The following is a 27567-nucleotide window of genomic DNA, read 5'->3' as shown; positions in this document are numbered from 1 at the left end:
TGAGTTTGGCAGTTTTTTTGCTTAGTCCTTGAAGGTTTTGCATGTGCCTTTAATTATAGGTTTAAACCTACGCAATTGCAATTGCTGCTTTCGTTTGGAATCAATTAAAGTCATATATATTCAAAAAGTGCTGAGAATCAGGCACATGGTAAGTAAGTAAAGTAATCTAAAACTCAACCTAATCGTTCTGAGTTCAGTGCCGAATTGATTGTGAAACCAACAACATGAACTTAACTGATAAAATTGTCATCTATTTCGGTGGTTTTGGTGGCATAGGTCAGAAATGTATTTCAGAGCTACTAAAAAAGCAATTAAAGGTCAGTCAGATGTGATCCTTGATAAACCTGAACAAACCAAATCAAATATATAATTTTCATGTATTTTTAGTCTCTTGCTATATTTGATTTAGCAGAGAATGATGAAATTTTAGCAGAATGGCAAAAATTATTTCCAAGCACTGAAATTTATCATCAAAAAGTGAATATAATGCAAAAAAGTGACATAGAAGCTGCCTATAAGATGGCAAGTCAGCGTTTAGAATACTTTGATCTTATAATCAATGGAAGTGGCTGTTTGAATGATCAACTTATTAATTCGACTATTGAAATTAATTTGGTATGCAAAAGAAATTAATATTATAAGGATAAAATTTAAATTATATTTCATCCATTTTCAGTTGGGTGTTATTCATAGCACTTTAATTGCTCTCGATTATATGAGTACATCTGAAGGTGGTCGAGGTGGGATTATTGTCAACATTTCATCAGTTGTGGGTCTTCAACCGGAGCCTCTCTATCCCATTTGTGCGGCAAGTAAAGCTGCTGTCACCTGTTTTACACGATCATTGGCTGTAAGTCCCTTATCAGTTGTGGAGAAAGACAACCCTTAATATTGTTATTTTCACTTTATATAAGGCCCCTTTCTACTTGGAGCATTTCGGTGTGTCCTTTGTTACCATTTGCCCAGGATTGACTGAAACTTCGCTTCTTGATGACATGACAAGCAAAACGATTTTTGATTTCGAGACCCCAATACATTCCATAGTCTCAAAAATAAGACGTCAAACGGCTGAGGATTGTGCCAGAAATCTGGTAAAAGCCATTGAAAATAGCAAAAATGGAGATGTCTTTATGTTGGAACTGGGAGAGATTTCACAAGTGAAAATTCCAGATCATTGGGCAAAGCAATTGGACGACTAAGGAATTTAGCCTATGTACTACAAAAATTTGTTTAGTTAACGCTTAGTCTGAATGCTTATATACCTGCTTGTAGTAGGTTTCAATGTAATAGAGGTTTACAACAAGGTAAATATAGAATATGTAGCTCTCTTTGTTGATTAATTACTTTCATTCTAATGACTTTTCGAGCTGGAGACAGTAAATCTGTAAATTACTTAGAAAGACGGAAATCATTAGTTTTAGAGTCACTAATATACATTCTGGCCTGTCATATATTGTGAAACATTTCATGTTTTAATTGGGCATTGACAAAAATTAATGATGAAACGCACAAACATTGCGAGTGACAACTGATTTATGTATCTGTGCATTTTGCCTGCCAAAAAGCTGTCCGATTCCAAGAGGCTTGTGAGTTGTACATTTGCATTTTGTATGACAGCTGTGTGCGACAAAGTGTGGCCGAGTTCATTTCTGACATTCGCCAAGCTAATTGCCAACAAATAACGGCACAAATTTCCAACGCCCATGGGGCGTATAGTGCAGGCACTTTAAAAACGCATTAAACAACGACAACAGACAAGACACGATAGAATGGGGGTGGAGTGGACCGCAGGCGGGAAGTGGTATGTATGTAGGTAGAAGGATGAGGACAGCCCCAAAGTGGCACTTGTGAGTTGCAACATGTTTTTAGGGCGTGTCTTGTATAATGTTTTTTCGTTGGCGAAAGGGCATCAATTAATGAAGCGTTTTTGTGTAGAGCAAAACCCAAAAAGTACCAAAAAAAATATATATATAAAAATTTTTTTTGAAATTTCAATTATTTCAAAACGGAAGCAAAAACAGCAAAAACGCAACAACTCTTTTTGTACTCTTCGGTTTTTTTTTGTCCTTTGCATTCAAACGAAAAGCCAACACTTTTACCTGCTTTAAGCAAAAGATAAGATCTAAACTTGGCAATGATTCGTGTTGCCATTGTTTCAGTTGCTGGCACGCGCATTGCTCAGGTTCGGGTCAAAAGCGTGCAAACCAAAAACGGTAGCAGCCAACACCAGCAACCAACACAACTTCAACCAAGCCATATGATAAATGTGGTCTATAGTAAACTGGCTAAATGTATACTTGTCTTATTGTTGTTGTTTATTTTTTCGTATTGACGTTGTTGTTGTATGTAGTTTCTGTTGCTTTGATACTGTTGATGTTGCTGTTAATGTTGACAATTTAGCACAAAATTTATTTTCCACCATATTATTAAAAGTAAATTTCCTCTTGCAACATTTGCCTGGCCAATTAGTTGTGGTTTATAATTGGCTACGTGATTGTGCCGTCCTTTTTTTCATCTCATTCTTTGTTTCTTTTTCTTTTCTTTTTTTTTTTTGGCAGTTTCTATATATATTTATTTCATATACATATATTGTTCCCGGTTTTTTTTTTTTTTTTTTGGTTGGACCCATGTTTGAACGCTATAAATCAATTTGGCGCAGTGAAACCGACAAGAGAGAAAATCAAAGGGAAGCATGCAAAAATGAAATGGCAATTGATGTTGAAGAGAATTTGAAATGCTCTATAAATAAAAAAAAAAAGTGAACAAAATTGATATATACATAATTGGAACAATAATTATTATAGTCAAATAAGAATCAACTCATTTCAAATCCGAGTAAGTGCGGCCAGGGAGTAGAGAATATAATTCTCTTTTTAGTAGTCTCAACTTTCTCATTAATTCAGTTTAAAATTCGGACTTCAACCTGAGTCATAGTGTCCAATAAATAAGATTCAAAATTTGTAAATTTTCACTTAAAATTGCATTAAGTAAAATTTGCTTAAACAAAAAAACAAAAAATCACAAACAGCGATGAAAAATTCAATGCTTTAATCTAGAATTGCATTTAAAAGTTTGTATCTTTTCAATCTGCTGCAATCATCGGTCTTAACTACTGTATCGATAATGCTTAAATAACCCAGAAACAAAACAAAAAAGTGTAACAACAACAACCACCAGTCACATAAAACAAAATAAAAAAGTATGTAAGCCAATGCGAATTAAAATTTTATCGACAACAAAGTTGCGGTACGAAACAGCAATAAAAATTGTTACGCTGATGAACGACATGACACCAGCAGCAACAGCCACCAGAGCAACAGGAACAACAACGAGAGCAACATGCAACGATCAACCGCAGGAACAGGCAGCAACAACAGCAACAATAACAACATCAGCCAGTGAACCGCATCGCAAAATTCCTTCCTTTTTTCAACTGCATGTTTTTTTTTTGTTTTGTTAATTTTTTGGCCTTTTTTGTGTTGTTGTTGTTGCTGGTGTTGTTGCCCGCTAAAACTCAAAATGAGAAATTGCTGCCGCTGGTGCAATTTTCATGGTTGACCTCATTTTGGGTTTGCTGCTGCTGCTGCTGCTGCTCCTCTTGTTGACTTTGTGGAATATTTTCGTGGCAACAACGCGTCATGTCAGCAATGTCAGTTCGTCCATCAGTCAGTCAGTCCGTCATTCAGTCAGTCGGTCGATCCGTCAGTTCGTCCAGTGAGTCTACATCTGCAGCTGATTCTGTGTTCCTGGGGCTTCCTCTCCTTGTCATCGCCTGTGACAATTTGTCGCTAAACAATTTTGCGTTGGTTTTTCGGCCAAAAGTTGATGTTGTTTATGTAGCTCAGACGTCGACGGACGGTTAGTTGGCCTGCCTGCCTGAATTCCTGCTGACTGCTTGTTGTTGTTTCAGGCGAAAATTCAATAAATAAAAATGTAATTACGTGTTGAACAGATGGAGACGGAGCTGGAGACGGCTGCTGCTGTTGCCGCTGCTGTATATTGCCAAAGCCCAAAGCATCCAGTAACAATTTCGATAATATCACATGAATTTAAGCGCCCCATTTAAGGGCCCAACATTAAGCATACATATGTACATCTAACATTTTCTTCTCTTAAATATCAAAGCTATCAATGTGAATAATCAGAAGTTTCCTAATTGAAGTACACAACCTTAAGGAATTTTTTTTTTTCCATACCGTTTTAGACCTAAACTAAGCAAGCAGCTCGATAACCCTTTAAACATTTGGAATGCCAAAGTTAAATACTCGATGGTCAATGGGAATATGGCCACAAAAGGATAAAATCCATTCACACACACGCACGCACACACACACACACAGGGGGAGAGAGAGGCAGCTACGATATAGATCCACAGGGCAATTTGAATTGCCATTAATGTGTTGCGTCAATATTTGCAAAGGCATTGGCATCGGCATCGGTATCGGCATTGGGCATCAACATCAAAGCAAAAAGTGAACACAAACGAAACGTTTATATCCTGGCAATTTTGCCACCTTTTTCTGTTGCCTAGGTCAACACATACACACATACAGAGAGAGAGAGTCAGAAAAGAGTTTAGTGAGGGGCAGTGGGAAATGGAAATGGTTAAAGTGCGTGCCTCAAAGTGTTTTTCCTACTCAACTCACATTTCACACCCAACGAACATCGTCGATTCACAGACTCACACGCCCGCTCACTCCATGGATCCTTCTTGCTCTCGTTGTCCATCTCGGACATTCCCTTCATAAAAATCAGGTGCAAAAGAGGAAAAATGTTTACCTCGTCGATACCCAATGATTTCTGTTGTAATGGCAACGTAAGCAACGGACCATGGGTCCTTTCCCCAATCTCATTCCATTCTCACAATCATGGAGTCAGTCGTCAGTCGTCATTCATGTATCTGCAAGATAGATTTGACGACATGTTTTCCATTTCCAGCATGTTTAGTGATGCGATCTTTATGTCTCGTGCTGTGAATTTCTCTTTCTTTCCTTTTCTATCCATATATTTTCTCCATCTCTATGGCATTGTCTGGGCATTCTCCTCTCTGTTTGGTAAATGCTTGGAAAATGTGCACAATTTTCACATCCGGTGTCACATTCGATTCAATTGAGATTTACCTGTACGTGACTAAAATACGCAAATTAAAAATTTCATGTGTGTGTGTGTGTGTGTACTTATACGTATCCGTGTGAAGGTATCCTTCTGTTACCATGTTAACAGCATTTACGTAGCCTTTTCCCTGTTGTTGTTGAGATTTTTATTTCGACTTGTTTCCTTTTCTGAGTTTTCTTTCTTTTTTCTCTCTCTCTCGCTCTCATTCTTCTTTTTTTTTTGGCATTTTTTTGGGTGGCTTAATATGTTTAAATGAATTGTGCGCTAGACGAAGCATATGATTTAATAATGGTTATGCGATTATATCATGATTACAGTTTGTGGGTATGTACATACATACATACATACACATATACATAGGTAGCCGCTTGTCCTGGATACAGGATACAAGACACTAGAGACACACATATGGAAGTTGAAATCATTCTATTATGCCTAGCAGATGCACTTGAAGAAAATGAAAGTAATTCATTTAATTATTAGATTATTCCATCCTTTTAAAGAAAAATGGTTTAAATAGTTGATAGTTTTACATAAAATGTATGTCTGAAGGCTTCGTAATAAGTGAAATATTGTATTTGGTTAAAGACTAAACTTATTTTCTTTAAAATCAACTATCACAATATATTTACAATAAAATTAAACCAACTGTTCTCCATGTGTAATTTTACACTATTAATCTTTCTCTTTCTCTGTTTTTGTTTCTCTCTCTCTTTCTGTCTCTCACTTTATTTATTTATTTATAAACTTTTACTGAATTTTCTGGCTAAATTAGCCTATACTGATTAATGGTATTTAATAATTTTTCGCCAACACCAAAAACATAATTAAAAAGCTAATTGAAATTGTTAAGCATAAAATCCAATTAGTGTGAAATAAATTTATTTAAACTGGTTAGCTAACAAACTCACTAACATAAAATAAACAAACTAACTAACACACACACACACACACACACAAAGTATATATGTACATAAATACATGCGAAAAGTCAGTGCCAGGAGGCGAACAACATTTCATACATAAATCGATTCTCGCCAATTAAAGGCTTTAAAAGCCAATGCCAAAAAGTGTTGGCCAAATAAATTGACATAAATGTCACATCAATATTTAGAAAAGAACATTTTTAAGAATTTCGCTATAATTAAATTGGCCCCAAAAATAATACGCTTTTCAATTGTCTGATGCGAACGCTGATTCTATCCTGGCCTGGCCTGGTCTGGTCTGGTCTGGTCTGAGAGTTTGGTTTGTGGTTGTCAGTCGACGATTTAATTGTCATTTTGGGTTTAGCCTTTAAGCGCCCGACTGATTTAATGGCGCCAACTTCAAAGTGACAATAATTTGGCCATTAAGAAAAAAAAGGCAACGAACGATGCAGGGAAAAGTGAGTGGGGAAGGGTGGATGGGGGCAGCTCCAAGAGAAGCAGTAGTAGACAGTCTGGTCATTAAATTTAGCCTTTTGTCATTTAATTGTTCTCTCTTCTTCTTTTATTTCGCTGTCTTCATTTCCACGCATTGACGAAAACTTGGCAAAAGTTTCTTGTGGTATTGGTTTTTTCCGTTTTTTTTTTTTTTTCTTACTGTTGGTCCATTGCCAATTGTCTGTCATAATGGGCCAAGACAACGTCGCATGGCAATTATGAGTTAAGAGTGGAGAGGAATCACTCTGCCAAAGCCATTAAAAATGAGCAAGAGGGAACTGAAAAAGGCCCATAAAATTAGTCGTGGCAAATGGAAAGTGCATTTGCTTGTGATGCACTTGGTCGCTCTCTCTCTCTGTCTCTCTCATTTACTCTCCTTTTCTCTGTCTGGCCATTCCCAACCACGTTCATGTCCATGTCCTCATCCACGCTCTTATGCTGATGCATCATAAACTGGACAAAATGGCAATTGGGTATAAGGGGGCAATTTAAATGCTGGAATAGCTCCACAATGCCACGCCCACTCAATGGGATGTTGAATGATGGGACGGCCCAATGCCCATTGCGAAAGGAATGCGTTATTTGAAATGGCTTTTAAGAGAGCAAGTCTTAAAAGGCCTTCTCATTTTCATTATCATTTTGTTTTCTATTTTGTGAGCAAACATTGGTAATCCAGCAGAATACACGTGACCAAGTGTATAACGTGAACCTTTTGACTTTTAAATCGTCTAAAACTACTTTGAGAATTATTCTGAATGAACAGCTTATTTCAATGGCCTATTCCAAATATGAGTAAACAGTCCAAAATGTAAGTAAAAAGGCCCATTACATGCTGTATACACTGTTATGCATTTTATTCATACTTCATGAATTAGAGACATTTAATTAATTATGAAGTCACATTCGAAACTTTACGTATCCAGTCCAAGTATTTAGAAACTCTAGTGAAACCAGCTGGATAGCCAGCCTCACAGCCAGCCTTGGCGACAAATGAATTTATACCTACAAGTATTTTCTCCTTATCAAGAACAAGGGGGCCACCAGAATCGCCACCACAAACAGATTTTCGATCTGGGGTTTCCGTACATAAATGAGTTTCATCGATATAAAAGAAAATACGGCACACAGAATTTTCAATTATCTTTAAATTCACCCACTGCAGTCGATCGGGGATCAACTTGCTGTTATCCTTAAGCCGTCCCCAGCCAGCGGATTGTGACCATTGACCGGCGAATGACTCGCCACGCTGATTGGGCTTGGGCAAAGCAATTTTTTGAATGCGATCATTGAAATCGACCCATTTACTGCGTATTAATGCAATATCATTAAATGCTGTTCCCCCTATCCTGTGAAATTTGGGATGTTGAATGATACTGTGTGCATGGACCTCGACTTTAACTTGACCCTGTCCATATTGATCCGATCCATAGAAGATGATTACTTTTCCTGCATATTCGGTGCAATGTGCTGCAGTTAGAATCCAATCATTCGCTATAATACTCCCGCCACATACTGACAAATTAATTAATGAATTAATTTTTAAAATTACAAGCTGGACAATATAAGGAAATTGCCCTTCTTTGGCCTCTTGACCATTGGTAATCCTTTCCAGAGCTTTTGAATGCGCTTCCAGCGCTGGAAGAAGAAGGAGACTTGCCAGAAAACAGAAAAGAATACTTGTCATCGTTTTAGTTTTCGTCACTTACTGATGAGATGAGTGTAAAAGTCGCCTCTTTTAAAGGGTTGAATCTAGTGGGCAGGCTGGCTTAACAGTTCCAATTTATCGAAAATCCATTTGTATTATCGGCTTAACGATTGTTTTAAATTAAAATATCATTTGCACGCTTCAATGAATTACATGAGCAAACAACTTTTTCCCATCTTTTTCTTTAAACTTTAATAATTATTTGAAATTCTTAAAAATATTTCTACACTTGCTTTATCTTTAATCCTATAAATACTGGAAATAAATTGTGACATTTTATGGCACTGCCAGCTGCTCATGATAGTGAAAATTTAGAATTCGTTTATTACAATGTAAGAGTTGTAACCAACTAAGAAGCATTTTCAAAATCAATTTTAAGGATTCAATGTAATAACTATATTATACCTCTTTTTGCTGTCAAAAGGTTTTTGCTTCATATTTCTTTATAAAATTCTTTAATTTTGTTTAAATTAGGGTTTGTTTTGTTACTCCTAGGAACTTTGACATTGACGTGTCGTTTCCATCTTAATGGATATTCCCATGATGATTTCTGCTGACGTCGCAGCATCCAGCCGAGCAAAAAGCTCCTCAAAGCATTACATTTCCTCCACCGAAATTGTGCTTAGAAAAAATGTATGGCTCTTTCCTCAGATCATGCCAATATCGTCGAAAAACAGTAGAACCATCCAAGTTCCATTTGTTTTTCATACGAAAAAATTATCTCTAATTTAAATCTTTATTGTAAACAGAAATTTTGGTTATTATTGTGTGATGCTTACTGATGACCATTGTCTGTTTCTATGTTCAACAATTTTGTAATGGTTTGAGGAGCTTTTTGCTCGGCTGGATGTTAGAAGCTACAGTTTGAATCTTCCCAAATGAAGAGTGCAGATTACATCCAGGTGTTGGAAAACAGTCTCATCCCATTTTTGAATGAAAATGATGGTAGAGACTGGACTTTCCAACAAGATAATGCCGTAATCATATGTTAGCAGGGAGACAAAGTCATGGTTTTGTTCCAAGGAAATCCCAGTTATGAACTGGACAGCAGGATCCCCAGACCTCAATCCGATTGAGAATCTCTGGAGCATCTTAGTACGTAAGGTTTCCAGGGAAAATCGGCAGTTTAACACAGTATAAGAACTGAAAGATGTGATTGACGGGGCTTGGATGGATGTTTGAGCCAGATGTAATTACAAATTTAGTTTTAAGGATGCCTACAAGGATATTTAATGTCATTTCTAAAAATGGAAAGCAAATTTTAATTGTTCAAAAAAAAAAAAAATTGTTAACTGTTAACATTTATAATAAAAAAACGCATTTATTGAAAGTGGCGTTATAATTATGAAACAAGCTCAAAATCAAATTTGCGTAAATAGAAAAGTACCGTTATTCCTATTGATCCCAAAGTTGTTGTATGTTGTTCTTGTGCCACAACAAGTATTTCGGTAGAACATTGTAACATCGAGAATTGTACCGTTAGACCAATATTTGAAATATATGGGTGGCGTTATAATTGTGAAACGTACCTCATGAGTAAACATTCCAAAATGTAAGTAAAAAGGCCCATTACATGCTGTATACACTGTTATGCATTTTATTCATACTTCATGAATTACAGACATTTAATTAATTAGGAAGTCACATTCGAAACTTTACGTATCCAGTCCAAGTATTTAGAAACTCTAGTGAAACCAGCTGGATAGCCAGCCTCACAGCCAGCCTTGGCGACAAATGAATTTATACCTACAAGTATTTTCTCCTTATCAAGAACAAGGGGGCCACCAGAATCGCCACCACAAACAGATTTTCGATCTGGGGTTTCCGTACATAAATGAGTTTCATCGATATAAAAGAAAATACGGCACACAGAATTTTCAATTATCTTTAAATTCACCCACTGCAGTCGATCGGAGATCAACTCGCTGTTATCCTTAAGAAGTCCCCAGCCAGCGGATTGTGACCATTGACCGGCGAATGACTCGCCACGCTGATTGGGCTTTGGCAAGGCAATTTTTTGAATGCGATCATTGAAATCGACCCATTTACTGCGTATTAATGCGATATCATTAAATGCTGTTCCCCCTATCCACTGATATTTGGGATGTTGAATGATACTGTGTGCATGGACCTCGACTTTAACTTGACCCTGTCCATATTGATCCGATCCATAGAAGATGATTACTTTTCCTGCATATTCGGTGCAATGTGCTGCTGTTAGTATCCAATCATTCGCTATAATACTCCCGCCACATCCTGACAAATCTATAGAATTATTATTTAAAATTACAAGCTGGACAATATAAGGAAATTGCCCTTCTTTGGCCTCTTGACCATTGGTAATCCTTTCCAGAGCTTTTGAATGCGCTTCCAGCGCTGGAAGAAGAAGGAGACTTGCCAGAAAACAGAAAAGAATACTTGTCATCGTTTCAGTTTTCGTCACTTACTGATGAGATGAGTGTAAAAGTCGCCTCTTTTAAAGGGTTGAATCTAGAGGGCAGGCTGGCTTAACAGTTCCAATTTATCGAAAATCCATTTGTATTATCGGCTTAACGATTTTTTTAAATTAAAATATTATTTGCATGCTTCAATGAATTACATGAGCAAACAACTTTTTCCCATCTTTTTCTTTAAACTTTAATAAATAATTATTTGAAATTCTTAAAAATATTTCTACACTTGCTTTATCTTTAATCCTATAAATACTAGAAATAAATTGTGACATTTTATGGCACTACCAGCTGCTCATTATAGTCAAAATTTGGAATTCGTTTATTACAATGTAAGAGTTGTAACCAACTAAGAAGCATTTTCAAAATCAATTTTAAGGATTCAATGTAATAACTATATTATACCTCTTTTTGCTGTCAAAAGGTTTTTCCTTCATATTTCCTTGTAAAATTCTTTAAGTTTGTTTAATTAGTATTTGTTTATTTGTCAGTCCTAGGAACTTTGACATTGACATGTCGTTTCCAGCTTGTTGGATATTCCCATGATGATTTCTGCTGACGTCGCAGCGACTACAAAAAATACGCTGCCAACTGATGCGGCGCACAGAAGCAACTTGCACGTGGTTAGAGCAGTTATGTAGTAGCAAGTAGCAAGTGGCAGTAGCAACAGCAGCAGCAGAAGCAGCTGGTAGTGGCAGTGGCAACGTCTGCAGAGAACCAACTGTGGAACCAACTATAAACCGCGTGGCAGCTGCAACAACTACAACTACACAACCACAGACATCTAGGCGATAGGTTCGGTTCGCAGTTCGGCTTCTGGCAAAAATAGAAAGAACAAAGACTTCGTGGATTTGTATCTTTGAGTTGAAGATGCCCTCTCTGATGGCCTGATGATGTTACTTAACTATGGACGCCTAGAATACATGGTTTTTGATGCTAGTCTCCCTTTCACACTCACTCTCAATCTTGTTATCTCTTCCTTTTGGTCATGACCATGTCCAAAGGGTTTTCTTTTTTCTTATGGCTTATCAGTCAAAGTTCTGATGTGGCCAAGTCATAAATAATAAGTGTGCACAACACTTTGATATGTTCTTTTGCAGTTGTGAAAAAAAAAATTGTTTAGTTCTTTTTTTATATATATGTATATAGAGAAAATAAGACGCAAACTAACACCCACATATGACCAGATCCTACTTTCATTCATTCATAATCAACAATAAAAATTACACTTAAAGAAACATGAGTTATTATTACGATATCATATTAATAAAATATAAAAAAGAATTCGTTATAACTATTCCTTATACTCAATATTAAGATCGTTATCTTTTGCTGCCCTTAGATGGGAAGACCTAATACCCGATGCTACCTACATATGTATTCTTTGACACGAATGGTTGCAAAATTTCACTCCTAACCCAACCTAATAAAACAATAATTGAAATATTATTATTAAACATCAAAGACAGAGCGTTAACTATAGATGAAATTTGTGGCTATGGTAAAACGTTGTAAAGCTCAAAATACTAATATATTCGACTAATCTTTTTTAAAAGATTACAGTTTTAATTGATTCCACGTACTTCTCTTTAATTATACAAACTTGTCGAGCAATAAATTCAGATTTTGAAAGTTTTCTTATCTTTCCATGACATTGTTGCATTTGTTCCTCTTTTTTGCTTACAGTGTAGTTGTTATACACTCACGCGTGGTCGGTCGCTGGCCACGATAACTCATCCAAGTCACGCCGTCTGCCATCTCTCGGCATGAGCATGGGTATGGGCATGGGCATATGTTGCGTTATGCTTGCCTTGGCTCTAAGTTCAACTAACAGCGGGAAAATCTGCACAAAAACTATACATATGTACATATATGCCACAGAAAAAAAACTATATGTGCTGTTTTGCTTTTTTTTTTTAAACGCCTTGCATTTCCTGCCAGCCAATTTTAAACTTCTGCCCCCCCCGAAAAAAAGAAAAATAAACATTGCCCTTCCCATGTCTCCCTCTGCCATTCTGTTTGCTGAGCTCACCCACCTCCTTGGCAAATCATTTTGTGAAATGCAACGACTCACGCAAAAAATGAGCTCTCGTTTGAAATCCAAACAGTTTTCCCCCCTCTCAAGTAGAAGGTCGGTTGGCTAAGGGGCTAGAAGGAGGAATGGGTTATACCACGCATTTTCTACTTTTTCATTGGTGCGTGTTGTTGCCAAATGCCAAACATTTTTAGATGCAACTGCAAATGACGGCGGCTTGTAAATACTTTGGAGTTTTGTTGGAAAAGTGGAAGAGATTTGCTGGTGCTGGTTCCCTGCCTTTGGGTTTTCTTTGCTGTTGTTGCTTCTGTTCGAAAGAGTATTTTCTGCAATTGGCATTTTCTCTAGGGAAATGTTGTTCAAGTTGTCGAGAGGGTTGGTTGGTTGGTGGAATTCTAAAACATTCTTAATGCATTTTTAATTAATTTTGTGGCCAGAGATTGCACTTTTGAAAATTGAATGAAATCAACTCAACAGATAGTAAAAAAGATTTCATCTCTTTAATTCTGAAATTGTATTGGAATTTTTTAAATTGCAGAATGATGGACAATTAAAGCATCTTACCCCGACCACCGATGATGATGAGTAGTACCTGGTTTATTGGTCATTTTCGGCCCATACCTTTCACTGCAAGTAATTACCATTTTATGGTCAGGCCATAAACGCCGCCCCCCAAAACAATTTACGATAACTAGCCAAGACCAAGACCAATACCAAGACTCAAAGACTCAGGCACAAGACTCGACCAGACCCTAATAAAGTCATCAAAAATTAATTGAAAATAATATGGGGAGCAAAATTATCAATTACATGCACTAAAGTATTATGAAATGGAAGTAAAAGAGAGGCAAGGCTAGTGGCAGGTGGCAGGCAACTCTTATCATTTAAAAGATAAGAAAAAAACCCGAAAAGTCGTTGCAACCAAAGCGACTAAACGAAGACCAAGCAAACGACCGACCGACCGACCGACCATCCAACCAACCAAATCGGTCTTTTGTGGATGCTGGAATGAACGAAGGCAGAGACAGAGCTCCACAATATATCCACATGGGTTCCACATGAAACATTGTCCATGTGAATGGAAATGAATGTGGGAAACTGGTTCTGGTCTTGGGCTACAGCTGCTGCTGTTGCCTGATGTTGTTGCCTGTTGGGCCTATTGAATGTGCATCAAAATTTATGTGAACTTTTTTTCAGTCGTTTGCGTTAAGCCAGCGGAAGCGAACGTTCTGAAGAGTTCAGTTAAAGTTAATGGCAAGATAGTCGGGAAAATTCTTTTATTGTGTCTAAAATTGTGAAGTGAAGTCTTTGAAATTTATCGACAAATATTACAAATTTCATATATAGCTAAGTGCAAAATTCTAAAAACAAAAAAATTGTTAATATATTTCACGAATTTTGTGCTAATCTAAAGTAGTGTGTGACCTTTTCATTCAATTTGTTTTGATCTGCTTGTGAGTGTGTGTGTCTGTGTTTGAATGTGTCTACTGGGCAACCTGTTGCTTATTGTGTTTATCAAGAATCGATTTAATTTTGTGGATTAAACTACAAAAAAAGTAAGCTTCAGAAAAAAATTCCAATACCAATACTAAACTAAAAGGTAGGTAAACTCATTTAATTGGATTATAATCTAATCGCACGTGTGGCCAAACATTTAAGCTGATAATTATGCAAATTAAGAACCGAAAGAGATACAATAATCTATCAGCATTGATTCTTATAGTTTTCATTCCAATTTATTTTGATATTATACTATATTGTTTATAATAGAATTCAAATAGCTCCACGAAATAGCTAGAATATAAAAGATGGTATTTACTTGAAATATTTATAATTAATATAAATAATTACAAACTGATCATAAATCTAATTCTTATTCTTTCTTCTATTGAACTATCAATTTGTATTAGAACAAAACCAAATATAAGTTTATTTAAAGGGTTTTCTATCGAGTCCCCAAAACCTAATCACTAGCTAACCGGATAGCTAATGTTTAAGAGGGAGACAAAACTATAACATGATTAGATTTAACATATGCAAATTAAATTGAGGAAGTTCTCTCGTACATAAAGAGAATCGAAAGAAACTTTGTGGTTACACTTTTTTGTTGGATCCCAGAACCGGGTGGAAACCAAACATAAAACATGATTTCATTTTCAAAAGCGTGAGAAAATTCTTATAGCATTAATTAGCCACATTTTATGGCTAATCGGTTGGAAGTTCTGCAATGCGGGATTTCGTTTTTATTTCTTTAATATGTATTTCCTTGAAAGTTTAACTAATTGCTTAGGGTAACAAAACGTGTGAGTTGACACGCCATCTGAGAAAGGAGTTACGTACATTTAAACGAACCAAGAGAATTTGGCTATAACTTGTGGTCTTTTTTTATTTTCAATCTTCTCTCTTTTAGTTCTTTAAGCATTTGCTTAAAGTGCTAGCCTTACAGCATAAATCACACTCCAAGTTTTGCCGTCTCTATCTCTACCTCTCTCTCTCTCTCTCTCTTTGTCTGTGTGTGTTGCACAGCATGTTCATGTCCCATTCCAGACTCATTAGGGTTTTAATTTACAAGTTCCATTCGACGAGATTTAAACACTGAGATTTACTATATATGCCTGGCAATAATCAAGAAACCGAACAACCAGCAATCACGTTACAGCAACAGCAACATGCGCCAATGTCCACCTACGCAAAATACTCAACTTAAGTTAAGAGGCCGACTCTTTGGTTTTTTTTTCTTTCTTTTGTTTGTTTGTTGTTGTATCTCTGGCCTCAGGAGTGGCCCATCTGGAAACCGCCGCAGACTCAGGGAGAGAAACTTTAAAACAAAACGAAAAACAAAAACGAACAGACATTTAATGTAAATTGAATTCACTTTTGATTAGTGTTCGGCAATTAGTATTAAATCATTATTAATGAGGGAACAATGTTGAAATATTTAAGAGGAGAAATTCAACCCAAAACTGTTTAGCTAAAAGACCACATTCTTAAAGTAAAGTCTCAAATGATTGCCTGACCTTACGCAACTTTAGCTTACAGGTAAGCACACACACACACACACAAACCGTAAACCGCCAATCATTCAACTGCAACTGGCAACTTGCAACTGCAAAACGCACTCGGCTATAAGCAACACGTGCATGTGATTTTCGTAAAAGACAAAAACCGTTCTAATTTCTCAACTGTCAGTGAGAACTGCTGCAACTCGTTAGCTCTGTCTATGCTCTGGTCGTAGCAATTATGTAGCGCATTTACAAAAGAAGGTCGGTCCACCACAGCAGCAAACAACTACGTTTCTCTTACTCTGTTTTTTTTTTCTTTTTTGTTTGTTTCGTTTGTTTATTTGTTTGCATTGCCAACACTTTTTGGCCTTTGGCGTTGATGTTGACCCCCTTGTGCCAGCCATTCCGTTGCGCCTTGCCCCTTGCCATCAAATCTTACCCATCTAGTTGGTCGCCCTTGTTGCCTTTATTAAGCGAGCGAAGCAAAGTCACCTTGCAGCAGCAGCAGCAGAAGCAATAACAACAACAAAGCCTGGTCTCCTGGCAATCTCGGCGCTTTTTTAAATAGTTTTTTTTCTATAATACTCTAACACAAACAGAGTATGTAGGTCTAGTCCAAATAGCTGGTCTGTATAGGTCCTTTGGTTTGTCTACATCGATCATATGCTGCTATATATGTACATATGTATATATATCAGTCACTTTGAATTACTATTTGATATATCATTTATAGGAACGATTTACTGATCTTTTTAATATGGTGAAAACGCAAAAGTTTCCCATATATGATGCACGACTTAATTTATATTAAAGAAGATTTTATGTGACCGTATATTATAATAAGCTTTTTGATCTTTTTTATGGATATTGGTACTCCAATGTATCTTGAATGGGTGCTAGAACGTAATGACAAAAATCTTTCATTTGATAAAGGGTATTCAATGCAATGGTGTGACTTTGGTTAACTTCAGATCTCTCTGGCTTTTTTTTTTTCTTACTTCTGCTGCAGTTGCAAACAAGTTTTTGTTGTAGTTTCAACTCTTTGGTGGACCCTCTAGTGTTGACGTCGCCGCTGGTTGCCGATTTAATTTTTTTTTCTTTTTTTATTATTATTATTTTTTTTTTTTTTAGCTTCTAATTTGCAACGCTTTAATTTTTTTTTTTTCGTTTCATTTTATTTGCAACACTTGTCGTTTTAAATGCAGCGAAGCCATGGCAAAGTGTGGCCAATAAATTAAGAAAAGAGAAAAAAAAATAAAGGAGAAACAAGAGGGACATCCAGGGAGATTGCGAGTGGGGCGGGAGATGAGGAGAGGGAACAGTTTTTTGAACGTAGGAAGCTAAATTATCTATGTGTGGTTCTCATTTTGGGTTCGTGGCATAAGGCAATCTTAACAAATGGCATTTTTATTGATATTTCGTTTGGTGTTCAGCTTCAGGTCTCTGGCTTTATGTTGAAATATGCGCGCCACCTGTTGATTTTGTTTGGTGATTGCCCAACAGACTCTAGTGGGTACCCACCACCACCACCACAACCTCCACTCTTGGCTTAGACTAGAGACACTACTCCACTCCCAGAACTGCTGGGAACTGCCGAAGCTGAAGCTGGACTGTGTCTGGCTTACTGTCTGTCTGGCTGGCTGGCTGGCTGGATGGTTGGGAGCAATGTGGAGGACCTCGACTCTCGTGATTTGCAGCTTAAATTAAAAGCGAGGGCGATGCATATAAATAGCAATTTGGACAGGGCGAATTAAGCTAAATGAGTGGAAACTTCACCTAATAGAGATGAGAGTCGAGAGATATAAAATACAGTGCCAAGGTGCTAAAAACTGAAATTGCATCAACTTCGTTTTCACAATGACTAAGACTTCTTTTAGCACTTTTTCAGTAATTATATTACTAGATGCTAATGAAAGCAAATCAAATTTTTAAAATTGAACATTAAATCGAAATGAAATTTAAAAAAAAAAATTTTAAGTTTCTAAATAAAGCTAAAAAGTTAAAAAAAGGAGCCTTAAGTAAATTCTTGATTTCAAATTCACAAGAAATGCAAGTCTTTAAGTCTTTATAGAAAGTCTTTCTCTCTTTCTCTGCATATTTCTTATATTTAAAATTGTTTGTTAGGAAATTACTACTTGAATATCAATTTTCGTTAACTTTTGTGAAATTCCTTTGATGAATTTTTCTAGGAGACAAAAATGAAGTGCTGTGCAACCATTTGAGCAGCTCATTTCAACATTATCAACTGCAGCTTACCTCCACTTTATCAAAATGCACTCAATAAAAAGGTTTAGTTTTATATCTTTTACCCTCCTGCTCCGATTTGTTGGATTGTTTTTTCTTCTTATTCTTATGTTTGCTCTAATAAGATAAGCCATCGAGGAAATGCATTTCTATTTCAAGAGAAGTCGTCCCCACCATCGCGGCATTAACTTCTTATATAAAGTTGTTTGTTGACAGACAGTTTGTGATGCAGATAAAACTCAACCGATAAGCAGCTAAATTTGACAGCCATAAAGCAAACTGACTGACAGGTATGAAAGAAAGAAAAAACTAAGAGAGTGAGCGAGAGAGAGATAGAAACATAGGGGGAAATTGAACTCAAATTACACACGAATAAGAATTGCAGTCGATGGTTTGTATTTTTTTCGGTGCTCAAGAGGGGGAGAATTGAGAAATTAATGAAACCTGTTCCCTCGTTTTGTTCTGTTTTCTGTTTCCTTTTTTTTTTATTGTATGTCGTTTAATTAAAAGACAATCAAAAGCCGCAGAACAAAGCAGCCAAGAGTTCAACCTCATCATCGTCGTCGTCATTCCAAGATCATTGCCATCAAATCAAGAGCACAGCAGGAGTAGGAAACTTAAACCAAATACTTAAAGCCAACTCTGGCCTGGCATGGCCTGGCCTGGCTTGGCCTTATCGACATGTTTATGAGCTTCAGATAAGATGAAAAGAACCAGATGAGAAAAACGATAATAATAACGATGATAATGATGATGATGCTGATGATGAAGAAGAAGAAAGGGAAAGAAAAAAGCCAAGTATATAAATATTTACCACTAACCGCAATAGGCCGCAACCCCGCCCACTTAATGAAATGCTAACCATATTCATTGACTAAAATCACAAGAGCGTAACCAAAACAAAAATGAGAAAAAAAGAAAACAACAATTCAACATCAAATATCAAATCATCGAATTATGCAATACCCTTTTAAATGGAGCTCCATCTACGTATACATTTTCATCTTATCACAGAGAATATACCCCAATTTCTGTTGAATGCTTGCAGGGTATAAACAAAAGAAAAACCACAAAAAGAGTTTGTTGGAAAATTATGTAAATGTTTTTTTTTTTTTTTGGGGGGGAAAATTGTTTAGGCAATTTTCACAATGTTTCTTAAGCGTTTTTTTTTTCTTTTTTGTGGAAAGTAGAGGCAAAATCAATTTGAATGGTAGGCGTGGCTTAAAGCGGGTAACGGCTTATAATAATAATTGAATATTTGCTAGAGGGTTAAAAAACAAAGAGTAGCACGGAGGGGGATGGGGAGTTAAAAGATTCAAGATTAGATTTTCCTCTCTTGACTAGGCAGGTGTAATCACTGATTAGCTGAAAATGTTGCGAAATGTAAATGCCGATGGAGAAGCCCATTTAATGTTGGCCAAGTTGCTTTTTTTGATACTTTAAATTACCCAATGGGTTGGTTTATAACAGAGTATTAACTGTATTTGTCATATGCTTGAGTTTAGCTAAACTTTTTCTTCTAAGAACCAAGAACCAAAGAGTTGCTCCTTTTATTCCACAAAGATTACTCAACACATGATTTAAAATCCATTCTCCAATTAAACTTTAAACAGAGCGATAAAAACATTTGAAGTTTATTTTAGCATAATATATATTTGCATAGTTTGCGAAAAACAAAAAACGATTCTCTTCTCTTCCCCCAAATGCCAAATGTACGTCGCCCCAAATAAGTGAGCGACCACACAGCTCTTAGCCTGGCTTAGCGGCAGGCTCTGTGGCGGCGCAGTTTCAGTTTATTATCATTCCACCAGAACAGCAGCAGCTCCCATCCGTCTCCCTCTCCCTTTACATACACACATACCTACCCTCCCGGTATGTTCCATTCTACCCCGGAACTGTAACTCTTCATCAAAATAATGTAATTATCCAAATTGTTTTCTTTGAAATTTGTTTACATCATTTCTTGCCATATGCAAAACAAAAAAGAAAAAAAAATGATGGAAAAAAATACAGAAAAATTCTTGCCATCATCCGCATGCAATGCGAAAGCGTTTCCCGTTAAGAGCCACTTGAAGTCATGTGGGGCGGAGGGCGGAGGGAGTGACAGATGGATGGTATAGGACGCGATGCGATGAGATGAGATGGAGGATGGAAAGAGAGAGAGAGATAGGATGGAAACGCGATGGAATGGGAAGAGCCACAAGCCAACATCAGCAAAGAGCTACAATTTCATTATAACAACTCCAACACATCCATCCAAATGGGGCGCATAATCTTCATTATCATTAAAGTCCTCGGGACTCCATTGCTACAATGCTCTGCTCCTGGGTATTGGGTCCTGGTGCGCCGCTAAACAGTTTAACTCCAAGCTTCCGCTTTTATTATTTCTTTCTGTCTCACACAAACTCTTTCCCTTTCTCTTTCACTCTCTCCGGGGTATGCTAAATACCAAAACTGAATATGTATGTGGCACATATGTATGAAAGTATACAAACAAACGTTCATTATGGTGTATAATCCGCTCATAGTTAGTCGCATTTTAATTGCATTCCGCTTAAAAAAAAAAGAAGCACAAAAATTCTTCTTCCCACCAATGAAATATTTTAATCTCCGCTTTTGATGATGATGATGATGATGATGAGAATAGTTTTTCGTTACTTCCCACACTTGAAAAGTGCTCAAGTGTTGGCTGTTAGCTGCTGCCACCATTAGAAAGCACTTCTTCAGTCACTTGACTTGATCAAGATCAAGTTGAGATGCGATGCGATGAGAGTCTTTCAATAGTTTACCAATCACTTGTCGGTCTAATTGCTTTGAAATCTCTCTCAAGATATAGGGAATAGGCGCCACCAGTTGACCACAGAGGGCGAGAGAGAGACAGAAAGAGAAGGGGAAATAGCCGGCAGGAAGCTCTAACTCTAAGCGAATGGCTGCCGCTTAAAAATTGCCATGTCTATGGCAATTGCTTCCCCTTCCTTTCCAATGTCTATGTCAGTCCCAACAGCATGTCAACGGCAATAATAATTGTAATAACCAACAGAGCACCAGATATAATGTACCTATATAGTATATATGTATGTATGTACATACATATATATTATATACTTGGCCAACTATTAAGGCCATGTGTTGCGAACAGAGCGAAGCAACAACAGGTTGAGGTTGACAGGCGAACGCAAAAAGCAGAAGAAAACTTCGTGTGGGGCAACTCTTTGCTGCATGAACTGGATATTGGCTGCTAAGAATAGAGTTAAAAGTGGCCCCCCTCTCATCGTACTACACACCCGACCCACAGCCCCCTCTACACTTACAGTGTAGCAAAGCAAGCAGACAACTTGAAGAAGGCATTGATAAAGTGGGGGCAATTCCAAGATACTAGATTGTGTACGGCATTAAAAATAGAAAAACTCCAAAATAATTGGCAACAAATTTTCCCAAGTCTAAAAATATATTCCATTTGAAATAATTGTTAATTGCCACTAAGTTTGATAATAACAAAATCAAAATATCAAAATTTTGGTGATCGACTAGTCAGCTAATCTAATTTTGCCAGTACTGTATATCTTTTATATACATAATATCAATTTTATTGCCTGGAAAAATGTTCCAAACGTAACATTATCAGAGTTATCTGAAGATCGTCTTCTAAAACTTTTGATAGATCAAACAAACATATAGAAAATCGACATTAAAATAAACAAAAATTGCTGGTTGCATGTATGTATGTGTACATATATCAACTTGAAATTGGTACTTAATTTTAATGATACTTTTGAGCTACTACTATTCATGCCTGAAACCTTTTGCAAGCCAAAAGTGTTTTCACTTAACCCACTTCGATACCCGTACGAAAACTTTGCAAAAGGCAGCGGCAACCACAGAAAACACTTACCCAAAAGCCTCGAAAAATTGCCTCCCTCCTGTTCAGCGAACTTGATTAGCAATTCCAATTAGAAGTTTTTCTCATTTCTGACAGGCATAACAGTGAGGCAGCTTGAAGGCTTCTCATACCCCAAAACTCCATCTCATCTCAACCATCCGTATCATCATCATCATCATCCTCATCTACTTCATCATCATCCACATCATCATCGTCGTCTTCATCTGGCATGCACAATAAAAATAAACAGATCATAAATAATATATGAATTCAATTCATATCTGAAAAGGATTTGCGGTTAAGATGCCGCCACCACCTCCACCACCACCATCAAGGTGCAGTGCCAGAGCAGAGCAGGGCGGTTGAGCGATGGAGCCACCACGCACAAATATGGCCAGAAGGAAAACAAGTTTCCATGGCGAGAGAAGATCACAACACAAAGCAAAAAGAAAACAAGAAAAACACGTAGAAACTGAGGCTGTCTCCGACTTCCACTTACTTCACTTTATTTTTTCTTTCTTTCCACTAACACACAACGAATTTCCCAGATCTCTGAATGTTTTCATGGCCAAGTTAACAGGCGCACAGAAACTGCAGAAAATCGATGCAAACTGAATCCCAGCAGGCAAACTCAGCCAAGCGATCTAGCTCAGACAGAGAGCCGAAGAGAGCGAGTGAGAAAGAGAGAGAGATGGAGTGACTTTGTGGCATGCAACATGCAACAGCAACTGCAAAAATAAATTCAAGTTCAGAGCCAACAAGTTATTGTTTCTAGACAAGATTCTTTCCACTTATTACACAAGTCATCAAGCAACGTCATCGTCATTCCCATCATCCACATCATCATTATCATCATACACATCCACATCATCATCATCACTGCTGTCATCTTGACATTAGCTTGAATCGCTCATCTCCTCATCCTCATCCTCCTGCACATTCACATCTCCGATCTTTGTTCTTAACGGTCAACAAAATTCAACTGGGCGTTGCCGCATCATTATCATGTTTGATTGTGCCTAGTCAGTAGCTTCTGTATCCTGTATATAGGTAAATACAACCGATTCCGATGGATGGAAATCCATCCTCTCTCTCTTTCTGTTTCAAACTCTTTCATCTTTCTGATGGCCCCACACTAATTGTTAATTAATGGAATGCATGTCGACGTCGGTAACGCCATTGGCATTGGCCATGGCCATTGGCGGTTCGCCTTGAAAGTGGCCATTTCCTTAGGCATTTCCTTAACTCATTCAATCGAAAGATTAAATATATAATTTAATGGTAATCATGGAAGTGAATGGAAATTAAATCAAACAATTTCTATCTAACATGCACTTAAAGCAATCACACAGTTTGTTTCTATCCTTTGACCCCAACTGAAAACCTCTTCAAGTTTTGTGTAGAAAGAAAATTACAAATCTCCTTTAGATTAATGAACTAAAAATTTAAATGAATATGTAATTGACCCGAAAATTTTAAATTGCTTAAGATTTACTTTGGCATGGTATTCTAGAAAGGGGGATTTCTTTTTTTATACATGTAGATACATATGTCTTTATCAACTTTAAAGTAAATCTATCTGCTATGTGATATCTGCTTTGCACATTTTCCTGCTATTCTGAGAACAAAAAGTAACAGAATCCCCGAAAGAAAAACTTAAGCTGCTGCATTTTCTTACCCCAAAACATCATCTACATCTTCATCCCCCCCAAGGTGCTTATTGATGCCACTACCAACACAGATGACAAAGAGACAGCTTTCTTAACTTTTTCCGCTCAGTGCTTTTGCCAGCTGCTGGTGATGATGCAATGAAAATGATGCGGAAATGCCTGGAAAAACATATATTTCATTTTCACAGTCAACGAGGCGAACAACACAAAAATGAAATCCCAAAAAAAACTTTTTCAATCTGCAACCTCAGAAATGATGCTACAGCTGCTGCTGCTGCCGCTGCAAGGCCCTAAAAAAAACTGTGTCATCAGACGCATAACTTTTATTGAACTGCCGCAAGGAATTCGCACACCATTGGGGTGGGGTGGGGGGTAGAAAGATAGGGGTCGGGTCGGGTCGGATTGCTGTGGAGCAGGAGAAAGATTCTGTAACCAAAAAGTTAACACAGGTGACAGGTGACAAGTGGAAAGTCAAAAGCCGCAGACATTTTGTATAAATTATTACAGTTGCATGCACCGCACACAAACTGGAGAACGCTGGCTTGGAGAAGGAGAGGTGTGGGTAGCCAGTCGGGGCACTTTTTGGGGTTAAAGTTGGCGCTGGTCGATATGCATTTATGATTGCATGTGACATTTGCATGAACATTATTCCCCCTCGCTCTCTATCTCTATCTCTCTCTCTACGGTCATATTCAACTTGTTGCCGCGTTCGCTCTGTGTATGTAAGGAAAAAAACGAAAAATTTTCCTTCGTTTTTCCTTTCATCGCATTTCTGTGGCATTTGGCACGACACAATCATTAAATAGCCATGGCCAAGTTGGTTGACAACAAATTACAAGCGCACATTGTAAGAGTTGCACTTTAAGCGACATAAATTTCCTGCGACCAGCAAAAAAGAAACCAAACGAAACCACACAAAACACGGTTAACAAAAACTAGTCAACGGGTCGACTTCTGCCATATGCTCGACAAAATTTAATTACTTTCAAATGAGAGAACCTTTTTGTTGCCTAAATAACCGATTTCTTGAAGCAATTCGAATGGTCTTAGTCGTATAATAAGGTTATAAAAGTACCTAAAAGATACCTCGATTAATCAAATTCACTGTGGAGTATCCAAAGTGGCGCTTGATATTGTTAGATGGTTGGTAGATTATGATTTCGTTATAAATAACAAATTTTGAATACAGATATATAAAATTTTTAAAGTGATTCTTTATATAAAATGCAGAGAGAAAATGTCTGTAAGTCCAGTTTATAGTTTTACCTTTTTGTTTTTTGGTGTAGTCGAAAAGACTTTCAATAATGTTTAAAGATAAATGGTATACGGAGCATAAGAACCTTTTGCGACAAGAGCCAGTAGGTGTCAATGTACAATTGCAGCAACTAACAAAGACGCGTCGCGATTGTTGTTCTTGTTGCCACATACCAAATGTGGACGTCAGACGACAACGGACAAAAGACAGAAGACGCCACAAGGAGCTGGAGCTAACATTGTTGCTCGATTCCATTCTCTTTTTCACTTTGACTAGTACCTGCTCCTGCTGTTTGTGTTGCTGTTGTGCTCGTGTCTTGGCGGTGTCTATTGACACACGCAACGTATGAGTAATGTCTTGGAATTTCTCTTGTAATTACGCTAGGTATTAGCACATAAATAGCACCCAACAACAACAACAACAACACAAATAACAGCAGAAAACCGCATCACAACATAACAACAATTCGACCCCACAGAGCTGCATTTAATTAGTTTGGCATAGAACAAACTGCAAACATGTCAAATAAAATTGTTGGCATAATTCATAATTAAATTGTTTGTTGTGCTTTAAAGAATTCTTTATGCCTTAGTTAGGAATTGAGACTATATTGGCCAAAGAAATGACGCACCTGGCGGCAAAAGTGAATTAATTTTTTTTTATACTCATTAGTCAAATGGCCAAAGTGACTTGTGTATCTAATTTTGCAGGCCGTAAGTAGAAGAGCTTGCGCTTATATCAGATTTATATTAATATAACATTTTTTCAACTTCTTTTATCTTAATTCACATGAAAAGTAAAGTGACTGACAATGTTTGGCATCTTATTTGGACGGGTAACTAAATTTTTGATCTTCGGAAATCCATTTAATGGTTTTTATTTCTTGAAAGAAAAAAAGGGGAAACTGCTTATTATCTTGTCTTTTTCCTTTAAGTAGTTGTAAAATGTAAATCGACCTTTCTCTCCCATATGACAATTGACAATTGCTCATTTTTATTTCCTATAACTTTCTACACCCATTGCACATCATTGTCTTTTTGGAATAAAGTGAAGGCTACATAAACTTTGTTGTAACTTGAATTTTCCACCGATGGCGGAACAGAAAATGGAAGGTGGCGACCAATGTGAAAATCGGTTTTCCCTCTCTATTTGAGCTCTCTCTCTCTCCTGTAGTCTCTTCATGTTTTGGCTGCTAACCCAACAACAAGTGATGGCTACATAAATTTCAAGTCACAAGTTGTTCTTGTGTCGCATTGTTAGCCACGTTTTGGTCTTCATTCTCAAAAGCGTTGACATTTTTAGCCTCATTGTTGGCGTCGGTTGTTGGTGGCGGTGTTATTGCCGGGTTGCTGTTGTTGTTTTTATTGTTGTCGGTTTCTACCATTGTTAAAACGGCCTTTTAAATATATTGTCATACTTATGCCTCACAGAGCATGCCACATCGTTCCGCTTTACACCGCACCACCTCATCAAACTGAACCGCACCTACAAATACATACAATCAGAGACCGTTAGCTTAAAGTCTCTTTCGATTTCCCATCAGAGTCTCTTGGCCCAAAAGACCACCCAAAGAGTTCAAAGACTTTGGTTGACATTTTGTTTGTGTTATTGTTGTTGGCCGCGGCAAACAGACAGACAGACAAACCACATCCGTTTTTTATATATTTCTTCTTTTTTTTCGTTGTTATAAGCATGTTGCATGTTGCACACACACACACACACACACATAAGTTGCATGTGTTTGCTGTAAATGCAGTTCCAATTGATTGACATAAGCGCTTTAAAGTCTTAAGGTCTCAACCTTAAGGCCGGTAAAATAAATAGATGGATGCCCTTATCCCCCCCCGTTGCAGCCAATAGAAACGATATAACCATGAATTTCGCAGCACAAATATCTCTCGCTCGCACTCTATAAGAATAGTGAATAAAATGCCGCAATAGCGGTAAGGATAAAGGAACCAGGAGCATGAGAAGCTCATGGCTGACAGGAGTCTCTGGGTATATCGTTGGCGGATAACCATAATATCAATTTCAATAAACTAACAAGCAAATGTTCACAGACAAAGGCAAGAAGGAATGGAGTAATAGCAACGTGTGTGTACTGTCGTCTGGCTTTGGAAGAGATCTGGCCATATGAGCTTATCATATGTTTCACGCAGCAACAGAAAAATAATAAAGGAAAGTTGGCGTCAACTGCCAGGAACGGTTTAGCTACAATAGAGCCAAAAATGAGCTTAAGGCCATCGTTTAATCAAGAAGAACTAAATATAAAAATAATTCTTTTCGATATCCGAAGTACGCGAGGATTAGAATCAGCAAAACCTGGTCCTTTATCTTCATATTCGTCTACCTTTACTTTAGTCCTTATATTTTTATTCTATTTAATCTATAACGAATCCAGGGTTAAGTCCAATGGGTTCCGGTTAAGAAATTGTTAAAAGAAATTGCTTTAGCGATTTTGTTTGGTCTAAAAAAAAGTGTTGTAATACATAATGTGTTATGATCTATTAGTTATCAAAGCCTATAATGAAATATGAATTTCCTTAAGCCAAAAACTATAAACAATCATAGTTTATGTTTAAGTTAAATGTAATTTCAAGAATTAAGACAAATCCAGCCCTGAAATGGTCGGAACAGACAACGTTGGCAGCATAAGCAAAAGGTAAATTTCAATTGTATAGAAGACTAACTAGAGACTGCAAATGAAATCGAGATAGGACAAAAATGGAATTAACTCTCTACAACAATGAGAGATTTTCTGCAAATCTTTTGCTTAATTTTGTGCAAAAA

General features: G+C 37.1%; 3 protein-coding genes across 3 annotated transcripts; 1 reads left to right on the top strand and 2 right to left on the bottom strand.

Annotated features, from left to right (window-relative positions):
- Window positions 1-224: 224 nt before the first annotated feature.
- Window positions 225-9060, top strand: LOC137574000 (alcohol dehydrogenase 1-like). Its single transcript, XM_068286106.1, has 5 exons — window positions 225-317; window positions 388-615; window positions 677-850; window positions 915-1194; window positions 9029-9060. The coding sequence occupies exons 1-5, from the start codon at window positions 225-227 to the stop codon at window positions 9058-9060; spliced, it is 807 nt and encodes a 268-aa protein (XP_068142207.1).
- LOC137573896 (serine protease 3-like) lies at window positions 7367-8262 on the bottom strand. The gene has a single exon (XM_068285968.1). It carries the CDS (start codon window positions 8218-8220, stop codon window positions 7426-7428), a length of 795 nt encoding a protein of 264 aa, XP_068142069.1. The 5' UTR covers window positions 8221-8262; the 3' UTR covers window positions 7367-7425.
- Window positions 9061-9815: 755 nt separating the features above from the next.
- On the bottom strand, window positions 9816-10679 carry LOC137573877 (serine protease 3-like). Its single transcript, XM_068285945.1, has one exon. The coding sequence runs from the start codon at window positions 10664-10666 to the stop codon at window positions 9875-9877; it is 792 nt and encodes a 263-aa protein (XP_068142046.1). The 5' UTR covers window positions 10667-10679; the 3' UTR covers window positions 9816-9874.
- Window positions 10680-27567: the final 16888 nt, after the last annotated feature.

Source organism: Drosophila tropicalis, unplaced genomic scaffold, assembly GCF_018151085.1.
Source record: "Drosophila tropicalis isolate 14030-0801.00 unplaced genomic scaffold, ASM1815108v1 contig_443, whole genome shotgun sequence".
Taxonomy (NCBI): Eukaryota; Metazoa; Arthropoda; class Insecta; order Diptera; family Drosophilidae; genus Drosophila; species Drosophila tropicalis.
Note: the sequence above shows the minus strand (reverse complement) of the source record. Positions and strands in the feature narration are given on the sequence as shown.